We start from the raw sequence: 22,362 nt of genomic DNA, 5'->3' as shown, positions 1-22,362 counted from the left end.
GGCTCAGCCCCCGGACCGCCCCCCTCGGTTCCGCGGGGCCGGGGCGGCACCCGCCCCTGCGACCCCCGCCGCTCGCCCCGCCCGCCGCTCGCCCCGCCCGGCTGTCCCGCCGGGAGCGGGATGCTGCCCTGCCCGGCTCCCCCTGCCCGGCAGCTCCTCCGCAGCCCGGGCCCCGGCGGGGCTCTCCACGGCTCCGTTCTCCGCTCCCCGGTCCGAGCCCGCCGGGCGCGCCCCTGCCCGGCTCCCCGCCGCCGCTCCACGCTCCCGCCCCGCTCCGCGCCTCGCAGCGCCTCCGCCCTGTACCCCCGGCCCCTCTCCCCGCGCCAGCTCCCTGCCCGTGTCCCCCCGCAGCCCTCGGAGCGCTCCCCGCCGGCTCCGGGGCCGGGCAAAGTTGCCAGTGCGGCTGCGGGCGGTCGCTGGGCTGCGCTGCGCTCCCGCCGGGAGGGACGGCGAGCGCCGGCCCCGCTCGGCTCCTCCCCGGGCCGCCAGGACTCGCCCCCGTGGGCCGCCCAGGGGAGGAACGGGCTTGGGGGGAGCCGTCCCTTTGCACCCCCAGGCAGCGTCCCGGGACAGCCCCGACGGAGCCCTGTGCTCGGTGCCGCCGCGGGGCACCCCCCTCACCGCGCCCGAGCAGCGGAACTGTCTTCCGTGTCCCGGGGGCTGCCAACCGAAGGTGGGGCTTCGGTCCCCCCTGGGATGGCCGGGGAACCGTGCTCCTCTCTGGCGCCTGTCGTGGAAGCGAGCGCTGGCTGTGCCCGGTGGCATCCCATGCGCTGCTACTTTACACGGAACCGTTTTCCGACATGTGGCACCCGAGATCGTGATTCCTCAAACCTGGGGCACTGCCTAACATGGCTTTTAGGACAGAGTGCCCTTATCCTAAGGGAAAACAAGGCAGAGCAGAGATGGCGTTTGTGTGCCAGTCTGAAAGGATGGGGGACAGCCTCGTCCTTGCCTTAGTTCTAGCAGCTGGGTTTTATCCTGGGCTGTCGGAGCCCTGCTGGCCCCAGGTCTGAGACTCTAATACTTTGATTGGGGCACTGACACGCTCCACATCCTGTGGTGGATCGCCAGGATCTCAGAGGAATCCCTCTCTGCAGCCACGCTGGCCATCGGGGAAATCATCTCACGGCTCTCCCCGGCGGCGAGGCGAAGGCTGTTAGCTTGAGTACACCTGAATGTATTTTCTGCCCGTGGGATTCTTCTCATCTTTACCTGTTTGACTGAGTCCTGAGAGCAGTGCAGTGTCCTGCAGTCCTGTGTGGAAGGATGGTTTGAGACGTTCATTCCTGGAGTGTTTTGAAGTCTTTTGGCAACTCCTCCAGCAGTTTACCCTGACCTAGTGCTTTAACTTAAGCTCTTCTCTGAAAGTTAACCTTCTTTCCCCTTTCTTTGAGCTTTATCTTCTGAGGTATGTATGAAGAAAAAGAAAATCTTAGAATCACAAAATGGCTGGGGTTGTAAAGCACCTTTAAAGGCCATCTACTCCCACCCTTCTGCCATAAGTGGAACATCTTCAAGTAGATCAGGTTGCTCAAAGCCCATCCAGCCTGACCTTGACTGTTCCCCGCGATGGAGCAGTCACCACATCTCTGGACGATCTCTGACAGTGTTTTACCACCCTTGCTGAACTTTGTTTTGCTCCCTTTGCTTTTCTTCCATTGGTGTGCACAAAATCTTCATAGAAATAAAAACTTCCCCTCATGCTGCATAAAAGAGGAGGTCACTGCCTTCCAACAGATCCGCACTGTGTGTTTTCTGATTTAAATTCATCTTTCTTGAGCAGAGGTCACCAGAGGTGTACACAGTCTTCAAGGCGAGGTCTTACAAAGGTCTTGGGCAGCTGTGCTACTGTTCCTCTGTCTCTTATGTCCTTATCCCCATCATGTCCTTATCCCCAGCATGCTGACATCATACCTGCCTGCTGTTACCTTCCCAGTCACCGGCAGAGCCAGTGTTTCTCCCACACTACTCTCTCTAAATTGATCCCCACATGGAAAACTACAAATGGCAGACTGGTGGTCTGTAGGCCAAGACTGACTGCACCATTCTTTGTGTCTAGAGGTGAGCTGATAGTATGTGTTAATAGCTAGCAACAAATTCCTATTTCCCCTTCTCTTCTTCCTTTTTACTTCTAGTCTTGTAATCACATTTTTCTTTCTTGTCTGATCAGCCTGGCTTCCTCCTGTCACTTTTCCTCATTTTCTTTGAGGGAATGGATTGTGTTAACACAGTTGTTCCCAGTCTCCTCTGTTAACAATAAGGAGTTATTGGCTGAGAGAATTGGCTTCGGATATAGTAAATCTCACACAGTGCAGAGAAAACTTTTCTTTTTCCCTGAACCACAGGAGTTACCTTTCAGGTAGTGAGAAAGCGATCAGTTGAGATTTGTACAGCTCCAGAGGTGTTGTCTTTATCTGCATCCTGTTTGTCAGGTTTGGAAAAAAAAGTGGTAAGCACATAAATTTTCTGCTCTGTAGTTAGGTAATTACTAGTTTTCATATGGGAGTTATTTTCATAAAAAATGGTGACTCTTCTGTGTCTTAACAGACAGGCCTAAATTGTCATTTATTTAAAGCTTCATTATAGGTGCAAATCTTTCTCTGGCTTTTAGGCACAGATGATGCTAATTTAAAAGAGCAAGTTCTTCAGGAAATGTTATCAACCTTATTATTGAAAGAGCTCCTAAAACTACGCTAGAAATCAATTAATAAAGTGAAATTATTCAATATCTACTTCTTTTTTCTTGTTAGTTTGTGGTTTTTCTGGTGAGTTTTTAGTTTGTTTAGGTTTTATTTTGTTTTGTTTTACTGGGGTTTTTATTTGCTTGTTTGTTTTTTGTTTGTGGATGATTTATGACCAAATTGCAATCTGATTTTTTTGGTCATCAGTGCTACTCTGGGGATTATGGCTGTGAAGAATTCCTGCTCCAGATTCAATTTTGAGCAAGTCATAGCAAGTGGTCACAGTTAAAAACCTGAACTTTACAGACTGGTCAAACTCCCATGACAATGTAATACTTTTTATTCAAATGGCTCTACCTCTTGAAACTATATTGATTATTTATAACAATTATGAATTTATCTTCTCTGACATTTGTGTTTATTTTTAGTCTTTGCTCAAATATTTCTGTTAGTAAAATTCTCTGCAGTGTCCCTGATATAACAAAGTACCTGAACACGGACTTTGTTTTTAAGAAGACTTTAAGTACTCCTTAAGTACTGCTCTGTGAGAGGCTGGAATATTTCCAGGAAGTGCCCTGAGAAAGGATATAAATGCCACCAAAGTTTATATATTTGGAAAGTTGTGTCATTAATTTTTCTGCTTTATTTTCATACATATTCATGTGAAAAAAAGCACAATCGTTTTAGTCTAATAAAGTACTTGGAGACTGCTATCAGTTGCACCCTACTTTTTAGAAGTACTGCTATCCCTCTTCCTGGTCTGAATAAAATACAGAATATAATTTTTGACAGATTTGTTGACTTTTTTTCATCTTCATGCTAAGGACTGGCTGCCTTCAACACTCCTCTCTCCTTTTCTCTTTCTGACGGTGGTTGCTGCCATAGGAATGCCCATTCTGCTCTTTTGCTGTGTTAGTTATTCAACTGAAACAAGACCAGGCAGACCCAGGCAAGTGGATGCACCCCCTCTGAGCTGGTTGTCACCCTCTGTAACCACGAGCAGAGCAGTGCTGGTGGCATTGGTTGCTGGGGAACTGTGGCCACAGAATTTATCCATCCTTGATCGGTGTCTGAGCATCACAGTTGGAGCTGGTGAAAGCCCTTCTGCAATGAAGAATGAGGCAGGGAAATGTGATTAAAATCACCACCCATATTTCTCTTGCTGCTCTTTCTGCTTGCTTGGCTCACTGTCATGTCTTTGAAGTAGAGTTGGTTTGTTTGCTTTCTGGGCTGCAGAACATTTGTCCTGTGTGTATCACAGTGACCTTCTACAAAGCTTGTTTCCTCTGAGCAACTGGGCTTGTTTGGAAATAGGTTATCACAGTTCTTCCGTCCAACTCTGTGTTGTTCTGCTCCCTTTGCTGAAAAAAACCCCAAGGCCTTGCATGATATTGCTTAAACTCATGTTCATCTGCCCCTTTTTTGGCTGCTCACATCTTCTAAAAGGCCCAAGTTACGAGCTGAGATGCAGAACACCTCACACTATCTCTTTAGCCTTGGAGTGGGTGAGAGATTTGTTTTGGGTCAGACTGGAAAGATTTCCCCTCCTCCCCGCCCTTTTCATAACCATAGTTAGAAAATGAGAGTTAGGGAAAAATAAATTGTTCAGGGAAAGTTAATTCTTTCATTTACTAGGAATAGACTATTTTGTTTCTATTTAGATGCTCCAATTTATCTAAATGCAGTTTCCAAGATTTCAAAACGCTATGTTTTTCAGTTGAATTGCCATTTGAAGGAAAAAAAAATAGTCATCTGGATGTTCCTTGCTTTCTGTCCTCCACACTCTTTCACCAGCCAGAAAAAATAAATTTACAAATACTTTCAGATATCTAAACTGCATTAAGGATGTTAAGTAGAGCATTATGTTTGAAAACCTTCATGTTGCTGAGGTGGATCATCAGTGCACTGGATGTTCCAAACTTACTGTGGGATGGTGATCCCTGAAGGAGTCAGGGAAGGGCCAAGGCTGGTTATCTGCAGCACACGCTGTGTTCATTCTGTGTTATCTTTGCAGATGGAGATCTGCATCACTGACATCAGGAAAGGCTGAGCTGGCTCTGAGGGGAGGTCCTGCGAAGATAAGATGTGAAGAATGGAACAAGGTTGCACGACTGAAACTTTGAAGGACAGCACAGCCAAAAAGTGAGTTTTGCCTGTCATTTAAAGTTCACATCCCTGCATATGCTAATAAGCTTAATGAAGTACGTACTAGCACATATATGACTGTATGATTCAACGCTCCACCTTGATCCTGCTATGTGCAAGAGGGAGGAGGAGGTTAAGTTTGGGCTGTATATCAGGAGGGTAGATATTCCACCTAGTTAGGAGGAAGACCCAAAAAAACCAGATGGAGACAGATGACTAGTTACTCTGCTCTCCCTTCTCTCAGGTGAGGACACCTTCTTGGTAAGCTTCTGTGTAGGATTACTATTACTCAGGTTAACACAGTATATATATAGTTTTTATTAGAGTTCTCTCACAGCTGGTGCATTCATCCATGGCAATTCCGAATGTGTTATTTCTGTTCTTTCAATAAACTGTACTATTTGTGAATCTGTGATCATAACTGTTCCTACTGAATGTGACCAGGCTGATGGTGCCGAATTCTAACCAGAACTGAAAGCCAGGCAAACCCAGCCCCTCTGATCTGCAAGGGGGTTTATTTTCTGCCAAAATTCATACACTTAATGCTTAATGCCTGCAAATATCCTTCTGTGGGCAGGCCTGATGCCAAACAATTGCTTTGTAGTCAAATGGATTTTCACCAGTGAGGGCTTTGTGCTACTTTACTGCCCCACAAGAGAGGCTGAGGCAGTTCTTGCTACCTGAACAAAACTTCCACTTTGATTCTTTTGGCAGTATAAATCCAGACAGACTGATCCTGTCAGAGGATGCTCAAGGAGGGAGTGGGGAAAACATGCAGTCAACCAGTTTGTCTCTGTGGTCCCTTTTGGATAGAAGAGCAGCAGGGGACCTTGTAACGTTGACAGGAAGTGGCACAGAGCCCACCACCCCCTCTGGCTTTGCTTGTCTCCTCTCTAAAACTAATGCTACCACGGGAAGACCTCCAGACATTCCAAGTACCTATAAACTAAAAAAAAAAAAAAAAGGAAAAAAAAGAATGTCACTAGTACTCAGTCACAGCTTCCTTCTACCACTGGGACTGACTAAAGGTGCCTAAAGGAGACACAAACACACTCTGTGAGTCCTGTTTCCACTGCCAGGATGAGGGAGGAGGGGTTCAGCTGCACATGACAGCACTGTTCTCTCTGTCAGTGTGAGTGATCCAGTCGACTGTTTTTATTGCTCCCTGTCTGAGGTGGCAGTGTATATTTTTCTAAACAAGGAGCTGCAAAATCCTTATGAGATCCCCACTTGCTGCATATTTTGTTCATGCCATGTGTTTTGAGTTTGACAATTAGTCATGTTTTCCTCCTTGCCAGTCCTTTTTAATACTCCCTGCTGTTCTCATCTTGGAGATACATTAATCCTGGGCAGAAGGACAACTGGAAGAGAAGCTCTGCAGTGACCTGGTTGGTTTCTAAGCATCTGGCTTAGTACCTTGATCCTCTACCTGAAGTTTCTTCCACTGCCTGTAGTTGTTTGTATTTTTGAATATATTCCATTCTGTCATATCTTCTGCCTTGTTTATTCATATGGCAGTGATGGAAACAATTCCAGTAGATAGGATTGGTCACAGCACTGTTTACAGCATCATGATGGGTGGCAGAGAAGATCCTGCTCTTAGGCAAATGGTGCTCTGGGAATCCAGGAGTTGCTTGGATGTGAAGGCTCTCTCTTGGGTCTTGAACTCTTGTGGAACCAACTGTACATGAAAGAGCTGTCTGGCTACTCCAGACCTGAAGGTACAGCAAAGATCTGCCCAGAGCCCTGCCAAAAAAGCACCAGCCTTATGCCAGAAAGGTGCTATCCCAATATCCACAGCGAGCTGTTGAAGAAGAAAAGTCATCCCCACTGCTCATTCCATAAGCTGGCATGCCCTGACCCAGAGGATGGAACTGGTTCCTGGAATGCTGTGCTCATGTGATTGTGTGTCTTTGCTGTGAATATGATTTTTTATCTGCATTTTTTCAACAGGCAGGCTCACAGAAAAAAGATTGCTTCCCCAATTTTTGTTCCAGTAGGAGATTCCCCATCACGGACCTGCTCAAGACATCCCTCATGAAAACAGGATGCCTTTCCATGGACTTTTGTAGGACCAGGCTGGATTTAATGCAACTTTCCCTGTTTGTATTTGCTTCTTTATTCCAAGATGACAGTTTTAGTGCTTGTGAAAATTCAGGGAGGTGGGAAGAGAAAAAAGAAAAAAAATCTGCTTGAAGTCAGCATAAAAATTGTTACCAGCATCAATGTCATTTGAGTAGTGAGGTCAGACAAACACCTCATGGAGTAAACACAGAGTTTTGAAAATAATATCAATACTGCTTTGCTGGCATCATGGTGCCTCTGCATTATATATCCCCCGCCCCGAATTCTGCGGCAAATATAAAATTATTACAGGCTGTGTGCAACCCTTGCACTGCTTTGGTTGGCTTCAAAAGGCCACTTGGTGTAAACACTCAATAAAGATGAATAAAGACTGTTTAACTTTCAGGGAAAGGCTTCAATTTTCACAAGGTTAGGAGGGCACCCCCATGCTGCATCACTCTGGCAGGATCACAGGCTTTTCACTGTTTGTCCCCTCCTGCTCCCTCTGGCTTAGAGGTGGGGGTAAAAGGGGAGGGGGGAAGAGTAAGAAATCACAGGCGCTTATCAAAGTTGAATTATAAGAATAATGAAAAAAAAAACCAGGAAAAGACTGAACAGGCAAGCTAAGGGAAAGGCCACAACAGCATGTATTTAAGAAATAATTCGCCCAATTTGTCCAGGTAAACAATTCTGTCAAGTTTACTGAGGGCTGCAAAATTGGCAAATTGCCTCATCTCCTCCAAGAAGTGTAGAGGCAACCTGGGCTTAACCCTTCTGTTTGCTGCTTTAGAAATTGACTTTGTAAACCCTTCCTCAAATCGGCTGGGGTGACCTTACCCAAATTACTGGCTTTAATGAGGATTTCTGGTACAAGCAAAATGGGTTTGGGCAGGAGTCAGCTGCATTCTTAAAAGTCTGCAGGCTTTCCCACACCATTGGAGCTGCACAGCAGAAAACACAGCTTGCCGGGAGTGCTGCCCTGAAAGAGATGTGAGTCCCTGTGAGGATCCAGACCTCATGCAGAGCTCCCTCCCTGCCTCCCAACAGCAGGAAATACCTCCTTGAACCCAGTGTGTCCTTTCTGGCCTTCGGCCAAGTGTGTTACCCACACCTGTGGATTGAGTCCTATGTGGTTGTGGTGTTGAGGAACAGGCTGCTGATCTCTCCAATAACTTGCTTTGTCTGCTGTTGTCTAGATTACAACTAAATCCCCTTCAAAATGGTATCAAAAAACCCCATATGTGACAAAGAAAGTGTCTTAGAAGGGAAAATTATTCTGAAGTTTGGCAGGATTAGGCTCACATAGGAGATTACGCTGGCAGAAGGCAAATGTCTGTAAAATGCTGACACATGAGATAAAGTACAAGTGAGAATGGCATTCACCCAAGGTTGTGGTTTTAGCAGGAAATAAATGAACTGGATATGTGGCTTTTGTTCCAGGGAGCCTTTAAATAATGTGATGCTGGATGCTCTCCTGGTAAGGTGGTGCAGGAGAAGCAATAATCCAACCAGACACGTACATATACCAAATGGTTTTTGTCATACTCCAGAAGCAGCCTAAGAACTGAAGGATTTACACAGTCTTCCCAAGGAAAATGGAGCCTGATCTTTATAAAGTCTGTTTTGAAAAACGCAAGTCCCCTTTAACAGCACACTCACAGAATTCCCAAGCACAAATGCCAGTGTCAGATTATTCCTGTTGTGTAAGTGGGCTCTCTCAGAGCAGATATTTTTAATGTGGTGCTGGGTAGCAGATAGGTATATCATGTGAAAAGAAAGAACAGAGACAGCTCAGGCTTTATGATGTAGTTCTGGGCTTTGAAATTGTGGTGGTGCTTTCCAGCTCTGTTATACACTCCATGAGTCCTTACTGAGTTTCCATGATCTTACTGTCAAACACAAGAGCCCAGCACTTCTCTGGCCCATCACAGGGAGGCAGATGGGTATTCCTGGGAACTAAACACCTCTGAGAAAACACAGTACCAGTTCTTCAGCACCAGAGGACCTTGAAGCCAACATCCTCTTGGCAAGTTGATTTAAGCACCTGAGAGCTCTGTGATGAAGAAGAAGGAAGTCAAGATTTTTCTCTCTAGTTTGCTAACCTTGAGAACTAAGTGTCAGCTGTAACTCTTATAGATGGAGTGGCTAACGTATGAATCTCCAGCAAAACCCCCAAAGCATCAGAAATGGACACATAATCATAACATGTTTAACTTGACTTACATTTTTTTGCTTGTGTATGTCCAAAGCCCTGTGCATTCCTATGCCTTGATAAAGAGCTAGGGAATAAACTGCATTTTTGCTATTTATTAGAGGTACTGAATAGGAAGACAAAGCAGTCCCTGCTCACTGCAGGGAGATTGAACTACATGACATTTAAAGGTGCTTTTCAACCCAAACTAATCTGTGATTCTATAATTATTAAATAAGGCTCTTCAGCTAGCTCACCTTTTTGTCTTCTGTATTTTAAAAGGATTTCTAAGTAAGAAGTTGGTTGGGTTGATAAGACCATGGACAGTTTAGATGCCAAGCCTCCAGAAGAAAGCAGTTTTCCTGGTCATTTCCACAGCAGAGCAGCTTCTGTAACTGAGCAGAGAGTGAGAGTGGGAATCTGCTACATGCCTCTAGGAAAAAAGAGATTGCAGAGAGTACTGGCACCCTTAGCTGAGCTGCTTCTCTTGCTTCTAGAGAAGTAAAATTATGGTCTGTCCTCGCTGCGTTTTAACCCCAGCTGGCACCTAAGTGCCACACAGCTGCTTGTTTACTCCCTGCCCTGCAGGACAGACAGGAGAGTTGGAGTAGGGAAAACCCCCCAAAACATCCTGGACTGAGATGAGAGCTTTTTAATAACTGAAAGCAGGACAGTGTCCACCCCTTATGCACCACTTAGGTCATGCCAGGTCTCACACTTCCCAATGCACCATTAACTTTCTGATCTTTTGACAGATTTTCTCACAACTATCCTTCCCTTATTCTATGGACCACCCCTATAAAGTCCATTGAGTTTATTTTAAAAATGCCTGGAGTACTTAATTCCTACTCAAGTCTATTTCACCTGCTGTCTAATTAAAATGTTGCCACTCCAGCCTGAAAATCTAACAGGAAGGTGCAGAGTTTGTATAGTAAAAGGATAATCAAGGGCTTATTTTTTCTTAGTGGCCCCAGTTTGGTGTTATTCCTGAGTAAACTTGTTTTTGTAGCACATTTCATGCTATTTTACATAAAGCAAAATTCACACTGAGCACAATTATTTCTGATTAGGGAAAGTCTAGCTATCACAGACTGAATGAAACAACTTGTAATTTTCATACTGAAAACCAGTCCAAACCACAGTAAATCATTGAAAAAGTGACAAACATCTGGGTTTAAATATATGCAATATGAAGCTTAGATGAAATTTTTAGCTTTTCAAGCTAAGGCAACACTGTCACAACTCTTATCAGCCACAGCAATGAACTTATACAGCTTTCCAATTATTTTTAAAATCCTTCTTTATGCCCAGAGTAGTGTGCAGTTTTAGCATGACAATGACATAGACACACTTAATAAAGCACTGTAAAAAAACCTCCCAGTATTTTATTACTTCACTTGGTGTAATTGTTAAATCCTTCTCATCTTCAACAACCTTTAAATCTACCAGTGCCCATTTCTGCCCATTTCTATCCCCAAGCATACAAGTTATGAGTGTATTGGTTATTTTGATTTTATTTTATTAAAAAAACAGGACTTTTGCTGCAGTACAGTGCCAAGACAAAATTACAGGGGGCAAGGGTAGGCTGGTCCATGTTTTCCAATTTAAGTTGTACCACAGTCGGCATTTAATTTAATTTTAAATTAATTTAAAGATGTGTGTACCTGCAGAGAGACTCACAAAACACACTCAAAACCCCAGACCTGGGGTTCTCTTGGCCAGGTTGTGACCAACAGGTCCTACCAGCACGTGGAACTGGTAGAAGGCTGATTTTGGGTGCTGTTGGGGATCCCAGGAAGAGTGGAGCATGGAAAAGCAACCAGGACTCACAGTGGGAAAGGTAAATGCAAACATCCCAGTAGTGCAGTTCTGAGACACCTCCATCTCCACAATTACAGAAAAAAAGGACAGAAAGTTCAAAATATGCCTGCAAAGGGCATTTTAAAACTGCCCGTAGGTCTCAATGTAACCATTGAGAGATGGAAACATTTTACACAGTCTGCCCTCCGTCATAGGAGGGAGGGATAAGCCCTTTTTAGGCTTTTGCTTCTGGTTGAGGCTGCTGTTAGAATACGAAGTAAGAATTATATTACTCAGGAAGGAAGCTAATGAGTAGAGATTGGCTCATGGTGCTGCTAACACCAAGGCAGGGGTTTTGATCCCTGCATGGGGCATTCACTGAAGAGTTGGCCTTGATGATCCCTGTGGGTCCCTTCTAACTTAGAACATTCTGTGGTTTAGACCTTGCCCTTGGGAAGGTCATAACAAGTCATCCAGGGCAGGAGAGATGGTGTGTGGTGTGGATGGTCATGTGCTGAAGCCAACCCTGATTCCATTGCTGCAGCACTTGTCCAGTTTCATCACAGCCCATTCCTCATCAGCATGGTTGGGCTCAGATCCCCAAATGTGGAGTGGCAGAGATGGACGCTGTGAGGTGCCAGTTCTGGTGATGGACGTGCAGCTGGTGCAGGAAGTCAATTCTCACTCAGAATCAAACCCCACTGAGGCACACACCAGAATTCCCCATCTCCCCCAGTTACTCACCGAGTGCAGCCAGGTCATTGAGCAAAATCAATCCCACAGATGGGTTTCTCTTTGCCTGCGGCAGGAATAACCCAGGCTGCTTTCCCCAGCATATTTTTAATGTGTGCTGCAGGAACTTTATCCCTTTCTACATTACATAAAAGTTTTGACTGGGCAGGAAACCAGAAGAGTCCTTTACTCAGTTTTGATAAAAAGATTCAGACTCCCACCAGAGGCCAAATTCTGCTGAATTTGTGCACTGCTTGCCCCCAGCAAATTGACCTTGGTGGGAGCAGGAGTGGAGTGAGGCACCGCTCAACGAGAGCAAGCAGTCTGTCAGTGACATTAACAGCTGTACACCTGGGCATTGGCTCCTAAATTAATGGCAGAAGCATTTTTATAGATGACAAAGGCTGAAGAGAAAGAAAAATTTTGGAGTCTGTTCAGAATGGAGATGAGATTTAAGTGCTCAGGGCTTCCTACCTCAGACTTTTTCTGCAGGCAGCAGGAAACTCCTTGGGAACATCACTTGGGAAGATATTATTTTAGCTGCTGAATTTCAATATGAATAGGAAAGTTGTTCTAGATCCTCAGAGGCATTTTTGCCGTGGAGGAGGTATCTTTAATTGCAAACTGAATTGTTTCCCACACGCACACAAATTGTTCATGAACTGAACCTGAATAAATATGTAAGGATGACAGCAGAGGTATAATATAGCCACACTCATTACTTAAATGTCCCAAAGTCCCCAGCCATGGGGGATATCTCTTATGGTACTGTAAGCTGGGAGTGCATAGCTACTTGGTTTGGCTAGGAATGGAACTAAGGGAGAAGGCAAATGCAGGAATTCACCCACTGAACAAATAATAATAAAAAAGGAGTGATGTGAGTTAGATAAAATCTCTCTCTAATAAGGAATCATAAGTATTTTGGAGTAGAGAAAAGTGAGCACAGGAAATCCAATATTCAACAGCCTCATGACAAATTGATATGATCTGAGTCTACCAAAAACAGCAGGTGGTTTCTGCAGCTAGTGTTTTGAGAAAACCTTTATTTTTTTATTTGTTTTTTTATTAAGCTACTGGTTTGTTTGCAAGAGTGGATTCAGTTGTATGTAGCAGAGTTCTGGTACTCCAACTGAGTGAATTATGTGAATTTTGTCACCTAAAATTACTTACACATATAAATTTATTTGTCTTGGGCTTGCTTTGTTCTGCAGACATCCTACCAAATTAAAAAGAGAAGATTCTGTAAGGACACTGGACTTCTTTGAATACATTTTTAAAAAGTAAGTATTTCATCAGTTCAGATGGGATCGGAGTTCTAAACTATATTGATTAGCTGGAAATTGCACAATTGTATCCTGTGTTCTCAGAGTGGGAAGAAGATGCTAATATTCCCTTAGTCTCCCGAATAAATCCCCACCTGGTTAATTAAATGAATGAGTTCTAACTCAAATCTGTGTCCTCATAGTTTTGCAATTAATAGAATAAGAAAGTTGTCCTGAGCCCTGTGTGCCTGATGAAACCTATCATGAATTTGAATTCTGCCCACCAGCTACGTACAAGAAGGTGTTTTTGATAGATCTACAAGCTGAGACTGCATCTGACAAATTTTTTGGGGCGGAACAACAAATATTCCAGAAAGAAGCATAAACTGGTTGCAGAACAGAAAAGAAACAAGATTCACTAAGTCTGCCATGAATTGTTCACTAATGACTAATAATAATTAAAAACCCTCAGAACTATTTGTCTAGGTGTCCCTGCCTTGCTAACAACCCACAGCTGATAAGGAGCTCTGCAAGTTTATCAGGGAGCTAAACCTGTCTACAGGAAGAAGTTGAATCTCTTTAGCCTAATATAGGAATTGTTAGTTAGCTACAGTGGTGCCAAACGCCCACGGAAACAATCATAACCCAAAATAAGCACTATTCAGACTAAAATATGAATGTTTTTATGCAGTGCTCCAGACTGGTTTAAATAAGTCCTTTAGGGAAAAAAAACCCCACATTTTTGTTTAAAACAGTGCTATTTGTTCTTTGTTGAAGGCTTATATTCTGTTGGTTAATCCACAAAACTTGAGGTTATGATGACAATGGTCAAGCTGACAGCATTTGAATCAAAGATGGAACTATATTTTTAGAACAAGTTGCATATTGCATTTTCTGTGTGGAAAAAGGTCAAATTCCAGACTGGTCATGAGCCAGAGATTGCTGTCCACAGTGTTCCTTGAAGAAAACCGAGAGGAGAGTGTGACCGCTGTGTCTTCGTGACCTGCAAATTGAAGAGTCTGAAGAGCCAAGGAAAGCAAAGAGCGTGGTTGAGCTTATTCTGTGTGTTTAAAGTTAGCTTGGATACAGATGAATCATATGTTAATATAATACTAGACCTAAATGAGTTTATGAATATAAAGCCAATAGGCATTCAGCAGAAACCAGGTTCCCTTTGACTATTCCAGCAAGAAGTCATCAGTCGTGGGAGGAATAAGCATATGAGTGTAGTAATGCTTTAATCACACCGAACACAGTAAATTATCTCCGCTGAAGGCCTTGTCATCAAACCACATAACTTGCAACAGCAGCAGGGTCCTGGTAGAATTGGGCAAAGTGGGGAGGGTCCATGATGGTTTATTTGCTGTTGCTCTCCTGGGGTCCATGTGGTTGTACAGATTCATGGCACCTCCTGAGGACTGGGTAGTTTTAAATATTGGAACCCTCCAAATGGTATTAATACACTGAATTAAGAAGGAAGAGCAAATACTGAGTTCTGCTGGTACCATGCCAGGGAAGCATATCCTGTAGAACATTCTGCAGAGGACTGCCATAAAATCAGTGAGCATTTGCTGTTAAAAAGTTGTCAAAATACTCTTGTAAAAATAGCGTTACTGTGAATAATGAAAAATACAGGTGAAAAATGTGTACAGCTAATGAGTGAACAGAAAGCCAAATGAGTTAGTAGCACTTTAAATGCCATTTTTCTTTTTGTTAGATAAAGGGCAGCTTTCTAACTAAGACAACAGTTATACATAAAGTGGAGGATAAATCCACTATATATATCCTCCACTTTAGGTTATATCCACGTGAGGATTGGGAGTTTAGAAAAGATAATAATCTTTTGTTAGGGATACAGAAGATTCTCAAAAACTTTAGAAGCAAACTGCTTCCAAATGATGGCTGGTTTTCCTAGAGCAGACATTACTGTCGTGGATAACAGATGGCGTTTTGGGGGGAGGTTCTTTGACTCTGCTGGGGACCGCTATTTCATTTGAAAACTCACAGTAATGGGGATAGAGATTTTAAAGGGTGAGAGTTTGTGAGTGGTGCAAACCATGATGACCTTCAACCAAACCCATGATGGCAATTAAAGGAAAATTGCCCTTTCCTAATTGGAATGGCTTCCTTGAGGAAGGGTCATGGAGCACCTGGCAAATGCACAGCTGTCTGATTGAATCAGCCTGATGTCTTGGTATGTGCTCGTGTGGCTCAAAGAAAAGTCGTGTGAAAAGTCCCACAAATCTGAAAGAGTAAAAAAACTTTCTCATCCCCTAATCTGTGCGTTTTTCCTCACATAGAAATAAAATATATGGTTTTGCTGTCTGCTGGTTGTTATGCTTTCATCTCCTTCTGCTAAGCCCTACTGGAGAAGAGAAGGTTCCAGAGAGGCTTCATTGAGGCCTTTCAACACTTTAGGAGACCTATAAGAAAGGTGGGGACTGACCTTTTAGTAGGGCCTATAGTGACAGGACAAGGGCTAATGGTTTTGATCTAAGAGAGGGTAGATTGTGTACAAAGAGAATGGAAAAATACTGGTGCAAGTTGCCCAGAGAGCTTATTCCATGCCTGGAAACCTTCTAGGTCAGGTTGGACAAGGGTCTGATCAACCTGATTTACTTGAAGATGTGCTTACCCACGGCAGAGGGCTCAGACTAGATGGCCATTAAAGGTCCCTTCTAGCCCAGACTATTCTGTAGTTCTTCTGTGTTCACAGTTTTTTGCATCTAGCTGTGTGAATGTGGCATGCAGATTTTGCAATTCAGTGGTGGAAGTAAGATCAGTGATATAACCCAAGTGAATGAGTGAGTCAATCAATCGATCAATCAGTGAATTAATCACTGGTTTCACAGGCATTTCAGAATATTGCCTTATTTCTGAAGAACTCATTAGCACTCTGTGGCTGGTGGTGGGCAATTATTTTCTCACTTAAAAGAAAGTGTCAAAGCACAGTAGAGGCTTGCTGCAGCTGAGCTTGTCAGGCAGTTGTGTCCTTTCCTTGTTTCTTCCTCTTTCTTGCCTTCTTCTGTCACTGTCTACATCTCCACAGCCTGAAATCTTTCAGCACTTTGCCTTAAAAATTTCTGCCCCCTCCAACCATCAGTAGTCACCCTTCTTGACTGCTTCTTTTTCTGTCCTGTCTGTAATTCACACATCCCTTTTCTGCCACTCTGCAAACCTTGAGTGAGCTAGTAATTCTACTCCAAGTGACATGAGAGTGAAGTTGCACATATGAGTATGTGCACAGTGGATTTTTGCAGCTCTGTGAGGTACGCCTGAAAAGTTCTGGAGCTTTTCTGTGTCTGAAATACACCATACAAATTATGTTTGCAGCCTACTAACACATTGTGTTAGCCATAAAAGATATATGAACAAAATCAATCCCAAGCCTATTGACTTACAGAATGGCAAAAGATTGGATTCCTGATGTAAAGATTATTTATTTCTAGCCTATTCTGGGACATGGTTAGGCTTATCTAAGCAATTTTCCCCATGCAGTGTCAGAGTCTTCTTTAAAACTCTGGTACTTTTCCTTTACCTCTCTGCTTGTTTTTTTTATTTAATAATCTTCACGGCATAGGAACCAATGGATAAATTGCATGTCTTGAATGTATTTCTCCCACTTCTTATTATTTTCAAGTAGAAACCTCTTGAGGGAGTATTCCTTGTGCTGGGTCATTCAAGGGACTGAGGACCAAATTCCCAGAGGTGCATTGAGTTGCTTATGCAGGTCTTGCATCCCAAGAGACTGTCACCTATGCATGATTGCTAGGACTGAAATGAGATTCTCAAAAACAGTTTTCTAGTGTCCTCAGAAGACATTTTTTCCCCTCATTTTCATGACAACGACCAATGACAGACGTGTGTTAGTATTGGTGTGACAAAGACATTTTCCTTCTTTGCAGAGAAGGAACGGTGGATATTGGGTTATTTAATAGGAGCAGGCCTATTTAATAGGCAAATAAATTAGAGGAATGATGTCTCTGCAGCAGTATGTTTTATAAGGTTCGTGCTTTAGTAGTGACAAAAGAGATGCAAATGCTAACATTCAGGTTGCACTTACTTTATGTGTTTAGGGTTTGTCATAAGACCACAAAACCTTGAGACTGGAGATTAAAATCAGAGTTTACACACCTGGGAGTGTGACGAGGCAGAACTTGGAATTTACTGTTAAGTACATGAACCCTGAGAGAACTTCACATCTTTTCACAACAGCTTCTGAAATGGATAGAACTTCTTCCAACTGTTAAAAGATTTTTACTTAAAAGTCAGCCTTCAGACATCCAGATGAAGAATGCTGATATTAATGTCTGGAATTTCATAACAGAGAAATATTTTAAAACATCTGAGATTCTGGGATTTAGTACAAAGAAGGGTTAAGATTTTAGTTGGGGTTTTTTTTTTTTTTAGTTTTTTTTTTACTAAAATGTTTTAATTTATGATGCTTTGTGGAAGGGTTACCCATTATGAAAGATTATGAAAGGTTTGTAGTGGACTAATATTATAATATTTTTTCCTACCTTTTCATATTTCAGACCTGGTAATTTCACTTTTCTCTCTTCAGGTTAGTGTCAGTGTAGCTGAGGGATAACATTCCGCACCTGATCTCAAAAGGGAATCCCCACCATAAGTTCAAGAATCAAGGTGAAATACTGAGAAAACAGAGGCTTGTAATCAAAAAAGAAATGAAATACAGAGAAATGAAAACGATAAAAAAAGGTGAAGATGTTGCCAGTTAAGAAGGCTGGAATGTTTTTTGTCCCAAGCTTGAGGACAGTAAATACTTGAGAGCAACAGAAGGCTATGAAATGCAAAGCAATTTTATCTAGACCCCCCGACTGCCTTTTTTTAGCTGAGGTGTTTGGCTCTAGTGACAAGGGAAGAGCAGCAGATGTTGTATTCTCTGGCTTTAGGAAGGAAACAAGTACTGGTGAAGGGCACAGTGACTGTGTGAAGACCAAAGGTTTTAGCTCCTGGAGCTAGAGGAGTGAAAGGAGAGTAAAACCATTCCACTTCCAAGAGAAAACCAGAAAATTTGCAAATCCCCAAGACATGTTCTGGTTGGTTTGGGGTTTGTTGTTTGTTTGGGGTTTCTCCTTTGTTTTGTTTTGTTTTGGTTTAGTTTTTAGTTTAGTTGGTTTTTTGTTTGGGTTTTTTTTGTTGTCTTTCATTTTGTTTTTTTTTTTAATGAACTCATTAGATTTGTCTTATGTTCTACTTCTGTCCAACCTATATGCTTTATTCCTTCTCTAACCACCTGCACAGGCACTGCTGGTAGAGTTAATGTTTGATGGGTAGATTAGATTTGCTCAGTACTGGAGTGAGAAGACTTCTAAATATACACCTTATGTAAGTTTAGCTTTTCCTTAAAGTTAGGTTCACCTTTGTTATTTGAGTAAATTTAGCTCTTATAAGGCCTGAAACAGACAGGATTATGTCTATTTCATAGGCAAGAAATACCATCAAAGCTGATTTCATCATGTCTAGGACGCAAAGCTTCAGCTCATTCAAGTGCTTATCCTTGTCATAAGTCGGAAAATGAACAGTCCTGTGGACTTCAATCATCCTTTTATCCCACCCCAGGGAGAAAGGTGTTCAGAGGAAAGCTTTTCAAAACCTTGAGGTTTGAACCATGGCCTGTTTCTGCTCCTCTATACAGGGAATAGGGTTTTATCACCTTTGAAAATCATTTCAGTTACTTAAATCATCATGATAATGCATTACGAAGTGGGATTTCTTTTCCAGTCTGAATTGAGCTTTTGAAGAGATACTCATGTAATTTGTGTTGATTTTTATTTCTCTTTTAATAATATGCAAGGCTTCCTGAATTTTTCTCTTCTAAACAACAAAACAAGGGAGTTTGGAAATTTATTATGTTGAAATTTGCATAGAGATTTAACTAACTACTTGGCCTTTATCTGATCTCAGTTCTCTTGGGAATTGTGAATGAACGGGATATGGATTCCTATTTCCTTTTATCAACAGAGATGACAAAAGGTAGTAATTTCTTCCATCTGCAGGTGTGGAAATCATCATAATGCTCTGGCTTCTGCTTGTTCAATACTCTAAACCATCAGGTGATGGAAACTAATAAACTAATTTTATTTGTCTGTAACAAATACAAGAAATTCTGAACAGAATTTCCTTCTGAATATAACTTTCTGAGTAAGGGAAGCTAGTTTGTGCTTCTTTGCATGGAGTTTCTAATCTGTTGACTGAAACACTTTTGTGGGAAAAATGGAACTTGTTTTAAAGGTGCATTTTGCTGCTTAGGACGTTCATAATGAAAAAAAGGTACTTAGCATGGTCTGTGGTAATACCTGAAGACCTAATTTTTTCTGGGTCTTCTAAGTTCTTGTGGCGTTGCGTCCACATAAATCATTGTAGATTGCTTTCCTTCCAATTTTCTTTGTGTGCTTTATATATGGTAACAGAGTCAAACTTGCCATTAAAATTTGTTGCGCTTTTGGAAACTATATTGAACCTACTATTGCTGATGCCTTGCCTGTCCTTTTTAAAGTGACCTGAACCACTCACTTGCAACAGATGCAAACAAAGTGTTGTGGGGATCATTAATTGTGCTTTTCTGGATTTCACAAACATGAAGCTCTTTTAGAACAGTTATCATTGGCACTAACTTTTTTAAGAACTGTGATAATGATGGTGTCTGAGAGAGACTAGGGTCTTCAAAGAGAATCAGAAAGTGTTTTCAGAATATAATATTCACCATGAGTTTTGGTCCATAAGTTGTTATAATGCTTTCAGAGGTAATCACTATAATTTTCTTTCTTCTTGAGAATTCTGAAGAAAGTTAATTCCTTCCTTGTTCTTGCAACAATTCCACCTTGCAGGACAAACCCCAGATCTCTTCCACTTCTCTGTATTTTCCATTTCCTTCACAGGCCCTTTGTCCTCCACACTCTGCCCTGTTCTATGTCTCATCTGAGATTCTTCTTCCCACCCTTCTTTCCTCCACATTGGGTCTGGATTTGGCACTGCAGGAGGAGTCTGTCTATTAATACTCAGATCATCTGCTTCAAACACACTGTCAGCTCCCTACTGCTTCCTCTGGGGATGATCTGACAGGTGGCGATTTCCCAGGTCTGTTTTGGGGGGTGAAATCCTAACGGCTACTGCACAGAGTTTTTCTAATATCCATGTGTCTCATGTTATCTGTTTTTCTCTCTGATATTTTGCCTCATGGAACATTGGCAAATGGAGGGAAAGGACAGTGATTTCTGAGCATCAGCTTTTCCCTGAAGGTTGGACTCAGGCAGACACTTTTGATTTTCATGATGGATCATGTTCCAGGCTCTCCATTATACAGAGTCAGACATAAAACAGGCCCTGAAAGGTTTTTTTATCTTTTTTTTTTTTTTAATAGTCTATGTTAGTTTAATTTGTCTAAATAATGCAAAGCAGATGGTAAGTTTTAAAGATCTTGGGTGAAAAAGGTGACTTAGCATCCTGACATGCTGTTGCCAGAGACAGTTCAGTTCCTTTCATTAATCCACAGCAAGAGAAAGTAGGATTATCCCTCAAATACGCAGCCCAAAGTTGATGTATTACAACCTTATGACTCACCAACTTCCTTCTCCTTCTCAGAACTGAATTTTGGATTGAAATCCTTTTAGAAAAAATTCCTGTAGGCAATAGATGAGGGTGCTCTTCATCAATCTGTGATGGGTTGGATTTAGTAGAGCCCTAACTCCAGACAGTCATTCCTTGCAGACTCAAGTCTGACTCATGGTTCATTTCTGCTTCTTGGTTTTTTTCCTTGTGTCTTGATTCACCACTTTTTTTCCTTTGATGAGTAAATGAATATGTCATTGAAGAAACAAATCCAGTCTCTCTCTCTCTCATTGAAAAAGAGATCTGTGGCTGAGGGGCTAGGGAGAAAAATAAGAACTGAGGATTAGTGACTGGTTGTCCTGAAGGTCCAATTTTCCAAGTCTGAATACTGAGCTATTTCAGAAAATGAGGTAGTATAGATGTATCTGATGTGGGATGCACTAAAATAGAGAGTCCAAAATTACTAATTGATTTTGAAGAATTCGATCTTTGCTGAAAAGGCCAGCATCTTAGAGGAGATGAAATTAAAAAAAAAAAAAGAAAACACAAAAAATACAGAAACCAAACCAAAACAAACCCCAGACCCAAAAAACAAACCAGGCCATCAAAAAAAACCCAAAAAACAAACACATACCCCAAAAAACCCCTAAAACCACACAACCAAGCAAAAAACCACAACAAAACCAAAACCAACCAAACAAAAAACCACAAAACCTAAACAAAAGAAGAAAAAAAAAAAGAAAAAAAAAAAAAGATTAAGGCTTTCCCATTATATAGCACACTGGCAAGTTTAGATTTTGTTTGCACACAGGCAAACACCAAAATGTCTGCAATTAAAAATTCAGAATAAGCATGCAGACTCTTTGTACCCAGAGATGGGGTTGATTGATTCCCTGCTCTAGCAGTGCAAAGGGATGGACACCAGGGGAATGGTGTGCTCTGCAACTGGAGAAGCAGGGAGGGCACTCATGCTTTTTTATTAAAAGCCTGTGCACTGAGAATTGCTCTGCCTGCTGTGATTAAGTGAGTGAAATAAGTGATTCTGTTGCAAAGGGGAAGCCCTCTGGGCGGTGCTGAGGTTTGCCCTGTGCCACAGGTGATCTTGAATGTGAGACAGCAGGTGAAAAACGTCTCTCAGATAATTTAGAGGATGATAACATGTTGCATGCACCATGCTAAAAGCTGTGTGTAAATCAAATTGCCCCCACAGTAGATTTAATGATCTGGAATCATAGTCTTCCTTCTCAGTCTTTTGTCCTTTACTGTGTTGTCATAATTCAAGGAATTATGTAAGAAACAGACATCAGCTGTTACCCAAGCTATTACTTCTTCCATGAGAAGTATGTTGCCTTGCCTACTAAAGTCTCTAGAAGCCTGAGTGTGCTGAGCACAAGCCTGGTGGTAAAAGGATGGAAAAGCACTGTAAATCTGTAATTTTCCGTCTTGAATTATTCATGGCTGTTACTCAAGTCACAAACAGGAAACTCATGTATAAAGTCAGCTCAACACAGGCGTTCATTTGTGAAGAGAGCTCAGTCATGTGAAGGTTTGCCATATGGTCCCCACCAGAAGAAGCAGAGATCCAGAGCCATATTTTCTGCTGGTGTACACAGGCCTGGATACATTGACTTTAATGAAGATGCAGTTTACATGAGCTCAACGTTTGCCCTCTGTCCTTTGAGCGGTTTTGTTGTTGTTTCTCTAGTGACCCATTTATTCTTCCTTGAGTTGGTTAGAATGTGGTTATAAATACAGGCTTATAATCTGTCCCCGACAATTGTTTTGGGTTTTTTGGTCTCTTCTAACCCAGATATGGGTATCTCATGGGAGATGCTGGATATTTTGTGCTTTTCTTGATATTCAAGAGGATTCAGATGTTTAAACAATGATAAGAAAAGGGACTTGAAAGTAT

General features: G+C 42.3%; 1 protein-coding gene across 1 annotated transcript in view; it reads right to left on the bottom strand.

Annotated features, from left to right (window-relative positions):
- The window catches only part of GRIN3A (glutamate ionotropic receptor NMDA type subunit 3A), a 68,809-nt gene extending 68,044 nt beyond the window's left edge, over nucleotides 1–765 (bottom strand). The window contains exon 1 of the mRNA XM_042021498.1: nucleotides 133–765. Within this exon, the coding sequence (XP_041877432.1) occupies nucleotides 133–765 (633 nt within the window). The remainder of the gene's footprint in view (nucleotides 1–132) is intronic.
- Nucleotides 766–22,362: the final 21,597 nt, after the last annotated feature.

This window comes from Corvus kubaryi, unplaced genomic scaffold (genome assembly GCF_017639235.1).
Source record: "Corvus kubaryi isolate FWS band 111438036 unplaced genomic scaffold, C.kubaryi_AGA036_p1.0 37148, whole genome shotgun sequence".
NCBI lineage: Eukaryota > Metazoa > Chordata > Aves > Passeriformes > Corvidae > Corvus > Corvus kubaryi.
Note: the sequence above shows the minus strand (reverse complement) of the source record. Positions and strands in the feature narration are given on the sequence as shown.